The sequence below is a fragment of the Epinephelus lanceolatus genome, chromosome 13 (genome assembly GCF_041903045.1).
Source record: "Epinephelus lanceolatus isolate andai-2023 chromosome 13, ASM4190304v1, whole genome shotgun sequence".
NCBI lineage: Eukaryota > Metazoa > Chordata > Actinopteri > Perciformes > Serranidae > Epinephelus > Epinephelus lanceolatus.
Window position 1 is genome coordinate 10,269,032 of NC_135746.1, and position 16,403 is coordinate 10,285,434.

The window sequence follows — 16,403 nt, forward strand, 5'->3', positions numbered from 1 at the left end:
ACAGATGATGTGTGGAGTTGGGGAGCTGTGGCAGTTAATGCAGGACAGATGGTTCACAATGGTTCCCAGTGTGCCAGCAGCAGCAGCAGCAGCAGCACCAGCAGCGGTGCTTCCTCCACTGCAGGAGGTGTTGGGAACAAGATACAGTAAAGGATGTTTAGTTTACCCAGAACACATACAGGCAGACCTCAGGATCCAAACAACTCTGGTCTTGTTTAATCGATTGCACAGTCAGCACTAATGCTGGTTGAGTCCAGACTTTGACTGGACTCTTTGTTTTTAGGAGCAATTCATAATTCTTTGGTGCAGGTTTCAGTCCTCACGCTGCTTCAGGTTCAGATCTGTCTTCGATAAGCGACACTCAAACTTGTACAAATACATTAAGGGTTAAAAAAGATGAACCAAAATTTCAAATGTGCATCAGGGCCAGAGGGAACAAAACTCAGGAGTCTAACGCTGGATTTCCACTGGATGCATGTCCGTTGCGGAACGGCAGCAGTGGTTATCCACTGCGTGCTCCGCCGTCCGTCAATACCCACCGGCTGCGTTTGCTGTGCGGTGCGGTGTAGCTCCGCCGGAAGACATCTCGGTGCACTGCCATGATGAATATCTCCTCGTCCATGGTGTTCACGGGGTGAAATGACTTCTGAAAACCTCTGACCTGTTGACTTCAGGCCTGCCTCTGCCCATTATGTAGTTTTTAAGGTGTAGTGCAGGGAAATATGATCTGCCGTGAACACTTTGTATTTTATTTTGAAAATTAACCGGATGTTTTATCGTGTTTCTGTGCACGACTTCCTGCCCCGCACGATCTGCTCTGTGCTGAATTGCTGCATTGTGCTCCGGCGTCCGGCAAAAATAGAAGTCCTGCGTATCTGTTCCGGAGGGCTCCGGAGTGCCGGAGCTGAGACGGAGCCGGAACGCAGCACAGCCGCAGCTGGTTGAAACACACACGTTGACTAGAATGGAATCCTATCGGCTCCACTGCCGTGCCGGAGCGGAGACATAACCAACACGCATCTGGTGGAAATTGGCCTTAAAGGAGGAATAATACTTGTGCATCAGCTCTATGCAGAGCCTACGCATGGGGCCTCATCACTGCTGCAGGCTAGAGGCTCCGGTATACATCAGAAGTAAGGATAGACCGATGCATCGGCCGGCCGATATATCGGGCCGATATTTGAGTTTTTTACTTGTATCGGCATCGGCCAATACGCGCGTGGGTTCGCGGATTTATTTTTCCCTGGCACTTTTTTTCATTTGAAAGTATGTGGTTAAGTTGAACAAAGCTGTTGAATCCTACTGTGTACAGTAGTAGTTGTTTTATTTATGCTTCAGCTTAAATATTTGTTTATTTTATAAAGACATTACTCAAAGATTTAAGAGCACTGAACTCAGTATCGGCCCCAAATATCGGCTCAAGAAAATCAGCAGTCCATAATCGGTCATCGGCTAAGGGTGATGGAAAAAAATCGGTATCAGCATCGGCCCTAAAAAATCCATATCAGTCTATCCCTAATCAGAAGCTCATAGCATAACTCACTGCGATCTGCCACACAACTGCCTGAGGTTGAGTTGCATTGTGGGTAATGTAGGCGTCAGGTTTTGACAAGAATATTTGGAATAAAAAAGGATATGTCTGGTTCTGCTGCTTTGCTTTTATTGCTAAGTTCAATGCTCAATTGTTGGACTACTCTTTTAAGTAACAGTTAATGTACAGACAAACATTGTGAGTTGAGGACCATCAAACCGACTGTCCTCCGTGTTTCCTGCCGACGATCTGACCGTCTGTTCTGTTTGGTTCTGCTGATCCGACCAGTCGAAGGTTCACAGCGTCAGAGCCGACAGGATGAAGAGAAATGTGAGGTTGTGCTGCCAGAAACCTGAGAGGCAGCTTTTAGGCTTTTTGAGGGTTTGAATTGTGTGGTGTCCAACACACACACACACACACACACACACACACACTGGGACACAGTGTGTTCCCCCGTCTCTCCTGGGGAGTGTAGACTTCTACATCTCTCCTGATCCACTGATTTCATTCAGCCTGTAGAGTAAGTAGCTTTGTTTCTGTGTGTGTGTGTGTGTGTGTGTGTGTGTGTGAGAGTGAGCTGTGTGGCTGCTTCTAGTTTTTCCATTAGTGGGGAAAAAGGACTTTGTTGCTTTTTGATGTTGCATCCAAATGTTCCTGAAATTTCATGCTGAACAACTTTAATGGCTGCAGAGGTTTCAGTCTCACACACACATACACACACGCACGCACACACAGTAAACACTCTCAGGGGAAATGGGTTTGCCTTGAATTATGTATGTGTACAGTTTGTGTTTTTGTGTGTAGTTCTGGGCGCAGGAAGCGTCATGTTTGTGTGTCCGAGCTCGGTGAAGCACAGCCGTTAGTTGTTTTTTGATAATCGCAGCAGCGTCGATGTCACTTTCACTGGAGCTTCACACAGTGTGACAGTGGTGACAGGGAGGAGAGGGGCACACAGAAAACACATGTTGAAACTCACATCAGTCCTGCAGCTCTTTATCTGAACACTCAGCACGTTCCAGTAAATAAATATGCAGAGTGTCAGAGCTGCTATATGATGAGGTGATGATGAGGATCAATTTAAGGAGTCACGAGATAAAGTAAAAAATTTCAGACTTTTGTTTTTTAAATTAAAAATGCTGTGCTTTTTTATGACCTGAGGTTTTCGCAAGTATGGGATGTAACTTGATCAATCAATGATCAGATTGGATCAATCAAAAGTGAGACTGTGGAGTTCTGCGTCAAACTGACGGCATACCTACAGCATAGGCTCTGCACAGATGAGTACCCTACACCTTAGCCTGACGTGCATCTCCCCAGAAATGTTACTACAGGTCATGTCGATGCAGACTTCCTGTTTATTTTTGTAAGCTAAAAAAAATTAAAAGAAAATTTGCCTCAGTGGACACAAAGTTTTTATTGACTCATACAGCAAGTGGCTGCAGGTCGGAATCGAACTCACAGACACTGCGTAAAGGATGTAGCCTTTGTACATGTGGCGCCCACTCTAACAAGTGATAGTGTTAAATGTTGCTGTATAAATAGAGGAAACCCCACTAGCTTCTTCACTGCTAATTTATACAATGTAAAATGCCATAGGCTTGTGCTAAAAACGTTAGCATGCTGTTGTTGCGGGGAATACGCTTTGTTTTGTTGGTGAACCTTGTGAGTTATAATAAAGCTTAATTTTGTAACATAAATGTTGCTGTTGTTCAAACTTCACACAAATGTCTGATAGACTAAAATAATGAAGTGATGACAGCTTATATCCAAAAGGTCAAAGGTCAGCTTGACTGTGACATCATCATGTTTTAACGTCATATCTCAGGAACAGAAGGGGAGACATTTGGTCAGATACTGAATTGGTGACTCTAATCTTGAAACTGTGCTGATTGTATAGATCTTGTGTGTGTGAAGCATCCATGTTTTCACTGACATGGATGGAGACTGTCAGAAACACGGGACTGGTGGGCGGAGTCATACAACCACGGGGTGGGGTGGTGGGCGGAGTCATACAACGCCGTAGCTGTGATTCCCATTCTGTCTGTTGTTAGTTTTTGTTCCAGGCAGCTCAACTGAATTCCGAAATGTTTCTACAAAGTGAAAACATCCAGAAATGAACATACTCACAGTATCTTAGGGGACAATAGCTGCTGAGAAGTAACGTCAGTGACTTGAGGGTTTCAGAGTGGAGCTGATGTGTTGGTGAGATGTGGGGGAAAGTGTCTGAACGACTTCAACAGTTTCCTCCAAAAATTCCCACGAGTAAAATGTTTCTGCAGAACGTGACCACAGTCAGCTTTTTAAAGGATAAGGAAGGGTTAAAACACACACAGAAAAGCGTTAACACACACACACATACACACACACACATACTGGTGCTTGTGACGTTTCCAGTGCGTTGGCTGTGGTTTTGGCTGCGGTGGAGGCCGAGCCTGAGATCAACGGAGGCCATTGTTACCCTGAGCGGGAGAGAGACGAACCATTCTTTCCACTTTCCATTTCAGCTCTTGTCTGTTATTATTTTTCGTGAGGGACGGCTCGTCTTTCCAGCTGTTATTGAATATGATGAACACGTTTTATGTTTCGGGTGAAAAATCATAAACAGTCAAACTGGATCAGCGGCAGTCACTTAGTTTCTCTGACGAACCAACGTTTTGCTGTTTTCTGTTTGTTTGTAGAGACAGATTTAATGTGGACGAGGCCCTGTGTGCTTTTCTGTTTCTCTGACCTGACGTTACCCAAAAACTGTCAATCAGAGGAACCTAAACATGACACCATGCTAACTCTGAGGCTGAAAACTGACTGTGAGGGTCTGAAGAGAAAAACACACGTAAAGGGACAATATGAGCCCATACATGCAGGCTGAGGTACAGAGCGTCCTGTCTGTCTTGATGGATGGTACACTCTGTACCTCCTCTACACACTCTGTGGTCTGCAGGCAGAGCAGGTGAGTGCACAGCGAGCACAAGAGCGGATATTTTAAAAACTGAGAGCATCGCTTCATCTCCCGCTTCAATTTCACTCTGGTACCGCTCATATCATGGGTTTGAATCAGGCCACACCCAGAATGCATCAGTATAATGCACACACACACCGTTTTCTGTCAAAACTCGGCTGCTGTGAGCTCGACAGAGGAGTTTGCAGAGTACTTTAGTGAGTGACCGACTTGTCATTTGGAGCATGAAAATCTCATACCCCTGCAACCCTTGTTACAGTTTACGTCCATGTCTGTCCAGACTCATGTGTAGCTGTGACAACTGACAACTATTGAAACATGGATGTTGCCTCAAAGAAGGAAAAACACTGTAGAATGGTCATATTTTGAGCAGTCTTCTTCAAATTTGAAACAAATGTTCATTGATAGTGTGCCTACAGCCCCACAGTGTCATTTACCTGCTCAGATGAAGCCACAGACAGTTATTCATCCTGAAAAACTTTTTTTTTTTTTTTTTTAGGCAAAATCTTCATTTTTTTACTGACTTCAGAGGCCTATTACTCTGTCTCTGTATCACCTAGAGTGTTTCTGACACTTTCACAAGAAACTTCAGGGAGTTTTCTTTCTGGCAAGGCCTCATGCATGCATGTAGTCAGAGCGGTTCAGAAGCTACAGTCATTTTAATTTGGGTATTAGGCATTTTTGCTACAAAATGGGGGTGGATTACATCTGAATTATATAAAAATGCAAACAGACAGAAGTCTTTCATGAACATTTTAGAGCCAGTTTTTATTGTCCAGATTTTTGCAAATTATCCCTCCCGAAGACAAATCTAGACAGAAGATTTGGTTGTGTCGCTGTTTAAAACCTTACAAATATCCAGTGTGTCAGATTTAGTGGCGTCTATCGGTGAGGATTACAGATTAAAGATCACAACCAGCTGAAATTTTTCCTGGTAAGAATTCCTTCAGAGTTCATTGTTCAGGAGCTGAATTATACACAGAGGTCTCTTCCTCTCCAAAACAAACAGATGCAGTGATTCAAACTGGTAAAAACACTGAATAAAGCAGCAAAAATCAGTGCTCACCCACCACGTGCTAATCTGCTCATACCTCCATCTGTTCCTTTCTTGCAAATGCCATATCTGAAGAACACCTCAAGGGAATTTCTCCAAATGTGGCACAAACATTCTCTTAAATTAGGTGAACGTTTGTGCCACTGTGGTCAGATATCAAGTCACTGTGACCTTGCATCCTTCCTATTCACGTGAACATAATATCTCAGGAACACCTTGAGGGAATTTCAGTTTTGGCACAAATGTCCACTCGGACTCAACAGTGAACTTTGTAGAATTTTGTGGTCATAGGTCACTGTGACCTCACAAAACATGTTTTTGGCAACAACTCAAGAATTAATTTGGTAATAATGACAAAACTTTACACAAATGTCTAACAGGATAAAATAATGAAGGTCAAAAGGTCAAAGGTCACCTCAGCTGTGACATCATCATGTTTTAACGTCATACCTCAGGAACAGAAGGGGAGACATTTGGTCAGATACTGAATTGGTGACTCTAATCTTGAAACTGTGCTGATTGTATAGATCAGTGGTTCCCAACTGGTGGGTTGCGGTCCAAAAGTGGGTCATGGGTCCATTCTGAATGGACCACAAGTGACTCACAAACTGTCAAGTACAGTGAATATGTGGTACAGAGTTTTTATTCTGAAGTGCCGTTACCCACTGTAAAGTGAGTGACTGATGGACAGCTACCTGACAGAGACCGCAAACTAAGTTGATGACAGCCAAACGCAAGTATGACGCTCAATATGTTAAACTGTGTGGACCTTGAACTAATGACTAAATCTGGACCAGTTGGGAATCACTGGTATAGATCTTCTGTGCTGTCGGGTTTTGTAGCTTCTTTGAGGCAACATCCATGTTTCAATAGTTGTCAGCTGTCACAGCTACATATGAGTCTGGACAGACATGGACGTAAACTGTAACAAGGGTTGCAGCGGTATGAGATTTTCACGGTACAATACGCGTCTCAGAAAATAGTACTGTTTCACGGTATTACAGAATTTATATGCCATAAAGGAATGAAAACAGAAGGGTTATCACTGGTAAAACAAACATTTTATTACTGTAATTGAAACTTGAAACCATTGTGTCAATGATGAAAGATTCTCTGTCCAGTTGCTTTTTTTTTCAATATCGTAGATAAACAAACGCTCATGGTATGATAACTGTCAATTTTCATATCACAGTAGGCTATACCTTAAAACCGGTATATCGTCGAAACCCTGACTGTAATTGCCACTTGAGGGAGACCGAGGCAGACAACCACATTGCGGTAATTCTAGTTTTTACTAGTTTTTGCACTAATGATGTCATCATAATGTGAAGTATACAGGCATATATGGACTTGTAACCTTACCTGGAGCCTGGCTTAGTCAAAGCATCAAATCAGTGAAGGCTGTTGGTACGTAAGGGACCAAAATTCAAAGCTTTGTCTCTGCTGTGTGAAAAGAAAATACCTAGTACATATTAGTTTGAATTCTGTTTTCAGTGACTGTGTGGAGTTTAAAAACATACAGTATCCAGGTTTGAATGTGATTCTTGGACATTTCAGTTTCAGCAGTGACATTTTACTGTAATCTGAAATGTATGGGGAAATATTTCCTTACATTTGTCCCCACAAACTGTGAGGCAGTTAAATTACAGAGGACAAAAGGTTCTCCACCAGAAGACTGAAATCTGTCGTGAAGTGATTCTCAAGGTTGACACTTCTATCTGTCTTCTCAGTTTTATAAACAGGATGTGACTGCTCAATCTTTCCTGAAAATGGTGACTTTTTCCAAATCTATTGACGAGATTATTCTGCATGTGCATGGTGTTTTATCAAACCTGTGGGAACTGGGTGTGGTGATGGGGGAATCTGGTGACTTGGTGGAAGTGGACAGTTTTAGTCCACTTCTGTCTGAACTAATCAATCTGCTTTCAGCTGATTGATTGAATGACTGATTCTTCTGTCTAGGATGCTGAACCTTTGGCTAACCGCACGACTTGTCTCCGTCTTGTCTTTGTTTTCTCCTGATTCCTGGAGTGAACTCTCGTAACTACACTTCTTGTGTCCCCTTATCTTGTCCCTTAAAAAAAGTCTTGGTTTTGTCTCCTGAATCCTAAAGGTTCTCGTAACCTTCTTGAAAACTTTTGTCTTCGTCCTCTTTGTCGTTGACTCTTTTGATAGTCAACAAGGAATCCTTTTACAGCCGAATTGACTGTGTTTGTCCTTGAAACCTCCCCACCTGCCTCTAACAACAGTAGGTGTTTGCCTCTTCTACCTCTGGTCTTGTGTCCAACCTTTTTACGGGTCCTATCCTCTTGTCCTCTTTTGTCCTGTCCCCTCGTGTCCTTGTCTACTAGCATCTTGTCCTCTGAGTGATATTACCCTAACAGCTTCAGTGGAGGTTGTGTCTTTTTGAAAGTTCATGAATGTATCATCCTGCCATCACCTCCAGCGCTGGGCTGCAGCTCCACACTCTGTAACCTGGTGCTGACGGAGGCCCAGGGGGAATTCACGTCGCCCTGCTACCCACAGAAATACCCCAACTCACAGGCCTGCAGGTGGACCATGCAGGCCCCCACCGGCTTCATCATCCAGCTCTCCTTCCTTGACTTTGACCTGGAGGAGGCGCCGGGCTGCATCTACGACAGGGTGGTTGTGAACACAGGAAACACAGACGTTAAGTTCTGCGGTCCGACGGCCAGCGGGCTGACGCTGAACTCAACGGGGAACGTGATGGAGCTGTCCTTTACCTCCGACTTCAGCGTGCAGAGGAAGGGGTTCAGTGTTAGCTTCAGACACGGTAGGTTCAGGCTGACAACAGAGTCCTGATCTTCAGATGTAGCTGCACTAATCCAGGCTGGTTTGTTCATCTCAGTTATCTTGACTAACACCATGCTCTTATTTCGTAATAAAAGAACTAATGGTAATGGCTGATTTTAATTTTAATTTTGCACGAGCCCGTCAGTGTGCCCCAGATTGTTTCTGAAGAGGACTTGAATTTTAGATTTTTTATTCATGTTCCACCCATGCAAAGAGCCCTTCACAAGTTGGAAGAAGGCATATTGTTGTGTTGAAAGTCAGAGGTGTGTGTTCACAGCCTGTTGGTTTGTAGCTCTTAATGCAGCTTTAATTTAAAGTATGAAACCACAGTGAGTGGATCACCGTCACACAGTCTGAGGTATCGCCCCTCCAGAGGAGGAGGTGGACACTGACAGCAGTGTTTGGCACGTCTGTATGTATTTGTGTGTGTGTGGTGTTTTTCCGTTGCACACTGGCTGTCAGTGTTTTGCTCTCGGCCAGCAGCTCCAGTCAGTCTTGATGCTGGAAAAACTTTGTGACAAACAAACTTTGTTGTTCATCAGAACTCATGTATGAATATCCAGAAGCAGAGATGTTTTGCAATACGCAAGTAAGTCTCATGTCAATATTAACGAGAGTATTAATATTACATTTAAAATGCTCATGAATGCTTTTTGAAATTTGTATCTGCAGTATCTGTCAAATCAAGTTTTTAAAAAGTTACTTAGCTGTTAAGCTAACGTTAGCAAAGCATTAGCGACATATTAGCAAAGCTAACGATGTTAATATTAGTCTCAACTTACCGTTCATTGTGCAACTTCAAATGTTGAATGAAGTTATAAGTTGTGTCTTCGTCTCTAGTTTCAACACGTTCTCATTCCAAGTCGTCACATATCGCTGCTTTGTCAGTGGACTTGAACGTCCGAGTATTCTGCGCTAGGTAGTCTGCTGCATCTGCTGTTGACATTCCAGGATGCCACAAACAACGCCAGACATCGACAAAAGCACTAGGTTTAATTCATTAAAACATATCCTGGTTTGGCTCTACATTCATACAGGAAGTGAATAGCCAACACATTCTCATTGCGACCTCGTCACATGTCCTCGTTTGGTCATGGACTTTCCACGTCCACATATGACGTCCAAGGCATGACTTCAGAGTGAGACCAGGTTAGAACATCTTGCCCCTAAATTGAAATCCAGGTTTTGTTCATCCACCACCCCTTCTGCCCGCCCTACAGGGACTTTTCAGCTCGTTACATTACGTCATCGCCGGCAGTGTTTAAAACTGACGCGGTCTTGTAGTGTATTATAACACAGCGAAAGATGGCTTTTGCCGTTGGTGTCTGACACCGAAATCACTGACAAAGGGGGAGTATTTGACGACTCCTGAATGAGAACGGGCTGCTAGTTTCTGATCTGCACATTTTTTATACTGCAATTTTTATTTTTTTATTTAGCTTTTTATTCTTTTGTTGATCTGTGTGTAGTTTTTGTAGACTACGCTCAGAAGCTTATCTCTGAGGAGATGCGAGGAGGTCAGGTTGGTGCAAACAGAGTGGATCTGTGGTATGAAGTGTCGATATGCTGCGAATGAACAGCATGAATGTCAGCTGATTCAGGGAATGAAGGAAAATTAATTGCTTTGTGGCACTTTTAATATCATACTTTTTAATGTTTGGACCTCAGGGGAAGATATCAAGCATTCTCTAGTCAGAAGGCTTCCAAGTGAAGTCATGAGTCAGTGGTGTTAAAGTCCGAGTCGAGTTCCAAGTCTTTTTGGATTTTGTCAAGTTGGGTCTAAAGTCATCAAATTTGTGACTGGAGTCTGACTCGAGTCCAGGTCATGTGACTCGAGTCCAACAACACCTCTGATCAGACGTGCAGAATAATACAAACACTTGTCATGTGGTGGATATTTTTGTTTGTGTATTTCAAAATTTCATCAATTCAACTTTCATCCAGCTGAAACGATTAACTGAAACAAAGATGGATGAAAGATTTTCAGTCACTTATGTTCATTTCTGTCTTGTTATGTATTGTAACGCCTTCATCTGTTTGACTTCCTCTTTCTTGTCTTAATCGCCCGTCCTTTCTGAATTCATTTCTCTCTCCTTACTTTAATTTTTCTTTTTCTGATCAACACATGTTTTATTGTTTTTCTTTCTATGACTTTGCCACTTTCATTTTTTATTCTTTCTCCTTCCTGATTTTATTTTCCTCCCTCTTCTCTTCACTCTTCTCCTCTGTTGCGTCATTACTTCCTCCTTGTTTTTGTCATTTCTGTGCCCTTGTGTCTTTTTCTTACTTTTATGTACTTGTTTTCTTTTTTATTCGTCATCCTCCTTTTTCCTTTTCTTACTCTTTTTGCTCACACTTCACGTCAATGCCTCCATGTACTTTCTTCATCCTTTTCTTTCCTCCTCCTCCTCTTGCCTTCCATCCTTCCCCTCCTCTCCTCCTTTCTCCTCCTCCATCTCTCCTCTCCAGTTGCCGTGGCTCTGAGGAACCAGAAGGTCACCATATCCGGAAGCAACAGCCAGGTCACCGAGGTCTCCAACTCTGTGTCCATACCTTCGCTCAGTCACCTGACACTGTGTTTTGAGGTGGAGCGCAGCAGCCAGAAACAGGTACAGACACACAGAGCTGTGGGTGGAGCCACAGGGTCATTAACACCTCTGACAACTTGTCATTTTTTGTCCGTAACATTGAAAACATGTTTCTGAGTCTGTTCTTTTGTTTCCTGAACAGAAAGAGTGGATCTTCACCTACTACGACAGCAGCAACAACATAGCTCTGAGTCTGGGCTCCGATCAGTCTGGTATGAAGATGATTGTTGACGGGGTGGTGTGTTCGATAGACTCCATCATCTCCTCCTCTGACTTCACCTCCACAATGAAGCAGTTCTGTGTCCTCTGGACTTCGTCAAATGGCCGAGTGGCAGTTTATTTCAACAGGAACTACTGGGCCAAGACCTGCTCCTCCTCTGTGGGGCACTCAGTCCCTGCTGGTGGACGGTTCCAGTTAGGAGGTGAGTTTTTTATTTTCTTTACGCCTCCATGCTGGTGATAGTTATGACTGCAGGCATTATGTTTTTGAATTGTCCGTCTCTCCATCTGTACGTATGTCTGTCCCATTTTCATGAACTTGATATTTTAAGAACACCCTGAGGGAATTTCTAAAAATCTGGCACAAACGTCCACTTGGACTCAACAATGAATTGATTAGATTTGGTGGTCGAAGATAGCCTGGAAATCCAGACCCAAATTTAGAAAGATTTAGGGTCTGGCTATGAGTAATGCAAATGGCCCAACTTGAGGGGCGGCACCAAGCATGCATTTGAAAATATCACTGCACGCAACTGGATAACACTACGACCAATCAGAACAATACACAGGGTGACGTATCCAGAGCGCTACCAGCGGAGCTAACTGGTAGATTAGACTCTTGCTGTATCCGGTCGGCAAAACAGCAAAAACATCCTTCTTGCAAAGGAAAGATTCGAGCGCCGTCTTCTGTTCCTCTTTTAGAGAAAAAGCCAAGTCTAACTCGTTCATTGTAGCAGCCAAAGCTGTTTCAAACAACTGGTGTTCATCCGTAGCCATCTTGCAATGTTTAGTGACTGATTCCGGACTTCATCGTCACAGCGCTGTCGTCATCTGTTTAGCTCGCCTCTGGCCCGGCTATATCAGATACACCGATGTGATTGGTGCAGCTCGGCTCCAACAGCATAGGTGATGAGCATCATTACTGATTGCCAGAGTGACTCGCTGAGCAAATTCAAATTGTGCTCTCGCGAGAACTCTGGATTTCCAGGGTAGGTCAATATGACTTCACAAAACATGTTTTTTATCATGTGTCGACAGCCCCAAATTATACATGATTTCTCACCTGAAGAACCAATCTCCAGAGCTATGACTTACCAGGAAGTATTTTTATGGCTATTGTCTGTATAATATAATTTTTGACACACGCCATTCGCCACCGGTGTGTTTTGGCCTTTACTCTGCCTCTGCTTGGTTTACCCTGATGTTCTTACCCAAACCAATCCTACTCCTCTTTCCTAAACCTGACCAGTCCAACCAACGAAGGCAATGAGTACCAGCCAATCATAGAACCGTAGGGCAGGTGATTCCTTCGCTATCCTAGGATGTATAAATTTGCATCCCGGACGTTAGACGCAGCCAGGGGCGTAGCACCAAATTCTGGGCCCTGTACACTCTCAGTGTCAGTGGGCCCCTATCCATGCCAGTGCACGAGGCGCGTGAGCAAAAAAAACAAAAAAGAAAAAGAAAAAAAAAGGGGTATTTATTTAAAATAAAAAAGCATAAATAGGGTTTTAAGCTACACCCTTCCTTGCATCTGATGCAGAACTCTCTACATCTACAAGAATAAAGAATTGGTTTTAGCCTCTTAACATACAAATAACCCAACCTTCTTTTTAAAGCAAGCTCACTTTGTATTTCTAGAGCCATTTCAGTGCAAGATAAACTGCTAAAAATAATGAAACATATGGCCAAGCATTGCTTATTATGTTGACAGATTGTCTTTTAAATGGGGCTCATTTTTGTGTTGCTATGGGCTGAGTTCTAAGGCTGTCAACTAGTCATAACTGGTAAGTATCCACAAGAGGGCGCTTGACAGCGCTTGACATCTACCATTTAGAACAAGTACAAAGATAATGTGAAAGGTTGCAAATATGTTCATTAAAAGTCAAACGTGAAGTAAACATCAGATATGCTTTCCTACAATAGATGCTTAGACTAGCCTAATTATTTGCTATAACACACAGTATTCACCATGGTCAGCAAGTTGCAGAGGCAAAAATGTTTTAAGCCATTTTTCAGCCAGATTGAGAGGAATAGCTAATTGTTTTTCTATGTTCTTCTCACCACCTACATCTATCTCTCTCTCTCTCTCTCTCCCTCTCTATCTATCTATCTATCTATGGCAAAAATGTATGGCAAAAATCATAATCACAATTATTTTTGATTGATATTGAGATCACAGTTATTTAACATGATTATTCATTGGCTTTGGTAACATCGTGAATTTATTGAGCATTACAATAGCTTTTAAGCACAGCACTGCACTGCAATGCTAAGGCTTTTTACCAGACAAAAATAATAAATTGCTTTATTGCTCGATTAATATATTTCTAGTGTGCACTTGAGCCTACAGTGATATTGGTAGGCTATTTACATGTTGATATATGCAGCAGAAATATTGCTAGGTGGATCATTTATTAAGTCTCAGCACGGAGTTTCACTTTCAGCTCTGCTGTGTTAGTAGACAATAGGCTATAGCACACGCACTGAACCAAAAGGCTAACTTACTTTGAACTTAAGGTAAACAAGTCGCATTTAGGCAGCAATTCTACCAGTCAGCAGCTCTCTCTCTCTCTCTCTCTATCTCTCTCTCTCTCTCTCTCTCTCTCTCCGTGCGTGAACCAACACTCATGTCGGGAAGCGCTCTCTCTCTCTCGCGAACCAACATACCAACGTAAGGGGGGGTTGGAGGGGGGAGCTCGCCCTTGAATACTTGAACAACGATCTCACCTTGTCTTTGCTCATCTCTAATCTCAGCCTCATCTTCAGAAGAGCCGCCAGGACTGGCCACTGCTGCTCCTGCTGCTCCAGCTGCTGCGGCTGCGCCAGCGCCACTGTTTGTTTCTGAATCTGGTTAATGTTGACAACTAAAGTTAGCTGGTCCATAACTGTCTTTATACTTACAGCCGCAAGCAGCCTGGTTGGCAACTAGCTAAGCTAAAGACTTCACATGAGCATACAAACATCAGCAGCAGCTGTCTGGAGTGGACTACGTTAACTTTAATTGGACTTTGCATAACAGGCAAACTCGTTTCACCTTTGGGAAAGAAAGCAGTCAACAGCTGCCTCCCCTCATTCTGCCTTCTTTCTTTTTCTTTCCTCTCTTTCTTCTTTTGATACCCTGATTTATGGTTTTTGGGCAGCATGATGTCTAGCCCCCAGGTCATTCAATCTGGGCTCACTGACGTTACACTTGTCGCCGGTCGTTGTCGGGCGGACTAAACCATTTTGCACCTCCAAGAGGGGGCCCCCAGAATGTCCAATATGTGGGAGGACTGTGACATAAAGTTCATTCTCTCAGTTGATGTTATCAGTATATTTGAAATAAATTATGACACCAATTAATTGGAGGGCCCAATTCATTTGAAATAAAAACATCACAAAAAAAAAAAAATCAGGATTTTCATGGGCCCCTCTCCCTACTCGGGCCCTGGGTAGTCAGGTCCACTTTTCCCCCCACTACCACGCCCATGGACGCAGCACTAAAGAAGAACCCACCTCTGAGCTGCTTTCCTCCCAGTTAGCTCCAGTGTCTGCCCAGTTAGCACAAGCTAACACAGCAGCTAACATCCAACACCAAGCCATCCAACAAACCAACATCTAAGCAGCTCGACTTTGTCCTGTCAATAACCGTTACATAACGTTAGCTGTGTGATGCTAACATTTAGCCATGTCACTGTGTGTGTGCGGGTGGACACTCACCAACTGCTCACATTGCTGCAGCAGCAGCAGTAGTCAGAGAGCGACAGTGAGGAGTAATCATACATTGGAAAATTAGCTGAAAAGAAATGAATATTCCACAGTTTGAGTTGAATTTTGTTTTTTAGTCCTTCTTGTAAAGTTGATTTTGATCTTCATGATAGTTTTCTTTGGTGAGAAGAAAGAACATCTGTCAAGTCTGAGCCACATTTCATCACAGCTCAGTTATTGAGACGTTTCAGTCTGACTGACAGACAGATGTTTCCAGAGCTGCACTGTGGGAAACACCAGATGGGAATAAAAAAATAGTCCAACTCATGGATTTGCAACATTTCTGAAACACCCTGAGGAAACCTGAGGAAATAAATGACTGATACATGTGATGTCTGTGTGTCTGTGTGTGTGTTCAGGGCAGCACAGCTTCAACGGGAACATCTACAACCTCCGGCTGTGGGACTATGCCATGACAGTGCAGCAGGTCACCGCGCTGAGCTGCGACACGGTGGGGAACGTCATCGACTGGGACAACAGCCACTGGAGCATCCCGTCCACCATGGCCCAGACTGACACCACACTCAGCTGCAGTGAGTACAGGAAGTGATCACAGTCTGACATCAGAGCAGGGGACGACCCAAACTGTCGCACCAAAGAGTGTCAGGGTTTATTTGATTCTCACCACAGGGTATCGCCAAGCCCCTGCGTTATGTGTCCTAAATTATTCTACAGTACTAACTGAAGAAACAAAAAGTCACAAAAATATCTTTATTTTATTTTGCATTAGAGAAGCAGTAAATATGAATCAGAGGGAACAGTCGATTAACTGTTTTTTCATTTTCTAATTGTTGTGGAGCTGAAATATCATGTATCACTCACACACACACACACACACACACACTGTACAGTACTGTATCATGCAGGACCTCAGAGCAGTAAATGTTTCAGTGTGTTTGCTATCAGGGTGGAAAATTACAACCAGACTCTGGCCAAATTCTGCTGCGTTTTGACTGCGGCTGCTGAGTTAATTGACTCCAGCCACCAGTTTGGCTGCTGACCAAACGTCTTAGTGATTCCTGCTCTGCTCTAAAAACCCAGTTGGCTAGTTAAACACACACACACACACACACACACACACACACGTACTTCTTCATGACCTGAAAGGGAAATTAAATCAAATCATGCGCAATAACATTTTAAAAAATTTGCTTAGGGACTGTTCTTTACTTTTCAGAGGAGGGGGGACCAGCTGGTGTGTGACTTGTTTTTGTTTGTTTGTTTGTTTGGTTGGTTGTTTGTTTTTTACCTCACCAAAGCTACAAATATTTTTCCTTGATCCTCCCTCCACCATAAATGAGTTATTAGGTTTTTAAAACTTACCCTTTGATGTTTTAAAGTTAAAAGTTGAAGACGAAATCCTGGAGTTGAAAAAAAGCCTCAGTTTTTCACTCTTGTCGTTCCTGCTGGTCAGTTCATGCAAAAAGGTATTTTTGGCCAAATTTTAGATGAGATGTAGAATAGAGAGATTTTGATGAAATATCACTATTT

General features: G+C 43.2%; 1 protein-coding gene across 9 annotated transcripts in view; it reads left to right on the forward strand.

Annotated features, from left to right (window-relative positions):
- Positions 1-16,403, forward strand: part of adgrg6 (adhesion G protein-coupled receptor G6) — a 145,653-nt gene that overhangs the window by 42,695 nt on the left and 86,555 nt on the right. For 8 of the 9 annotated variants that reach the window (XM_078173707.1, XM_078173703.1, XM_078173705.1 and 5 more), the window contains exons 3-6: positions 7,988-8,335; positions 10,825-10,964; positions 11,086-11,365; positions 15,272-15,445. In XM_078173707.1, the coding sequence (XP_078029833.1) occupies positions 7,988-8,335; positions 10,825-10,964; positions 11,086-11,365; positions 15,272-15,445 (942 nt within the window). The remainder of the gene's footprint in view (positions 1-7,987; positions 8,336-10,824; positions 10,965-11,085; positions 11,366-15,271; positions 15,446-16,403) is intronic. The other variant, XM_078173711.1, reaches the window with a different exon arrangement.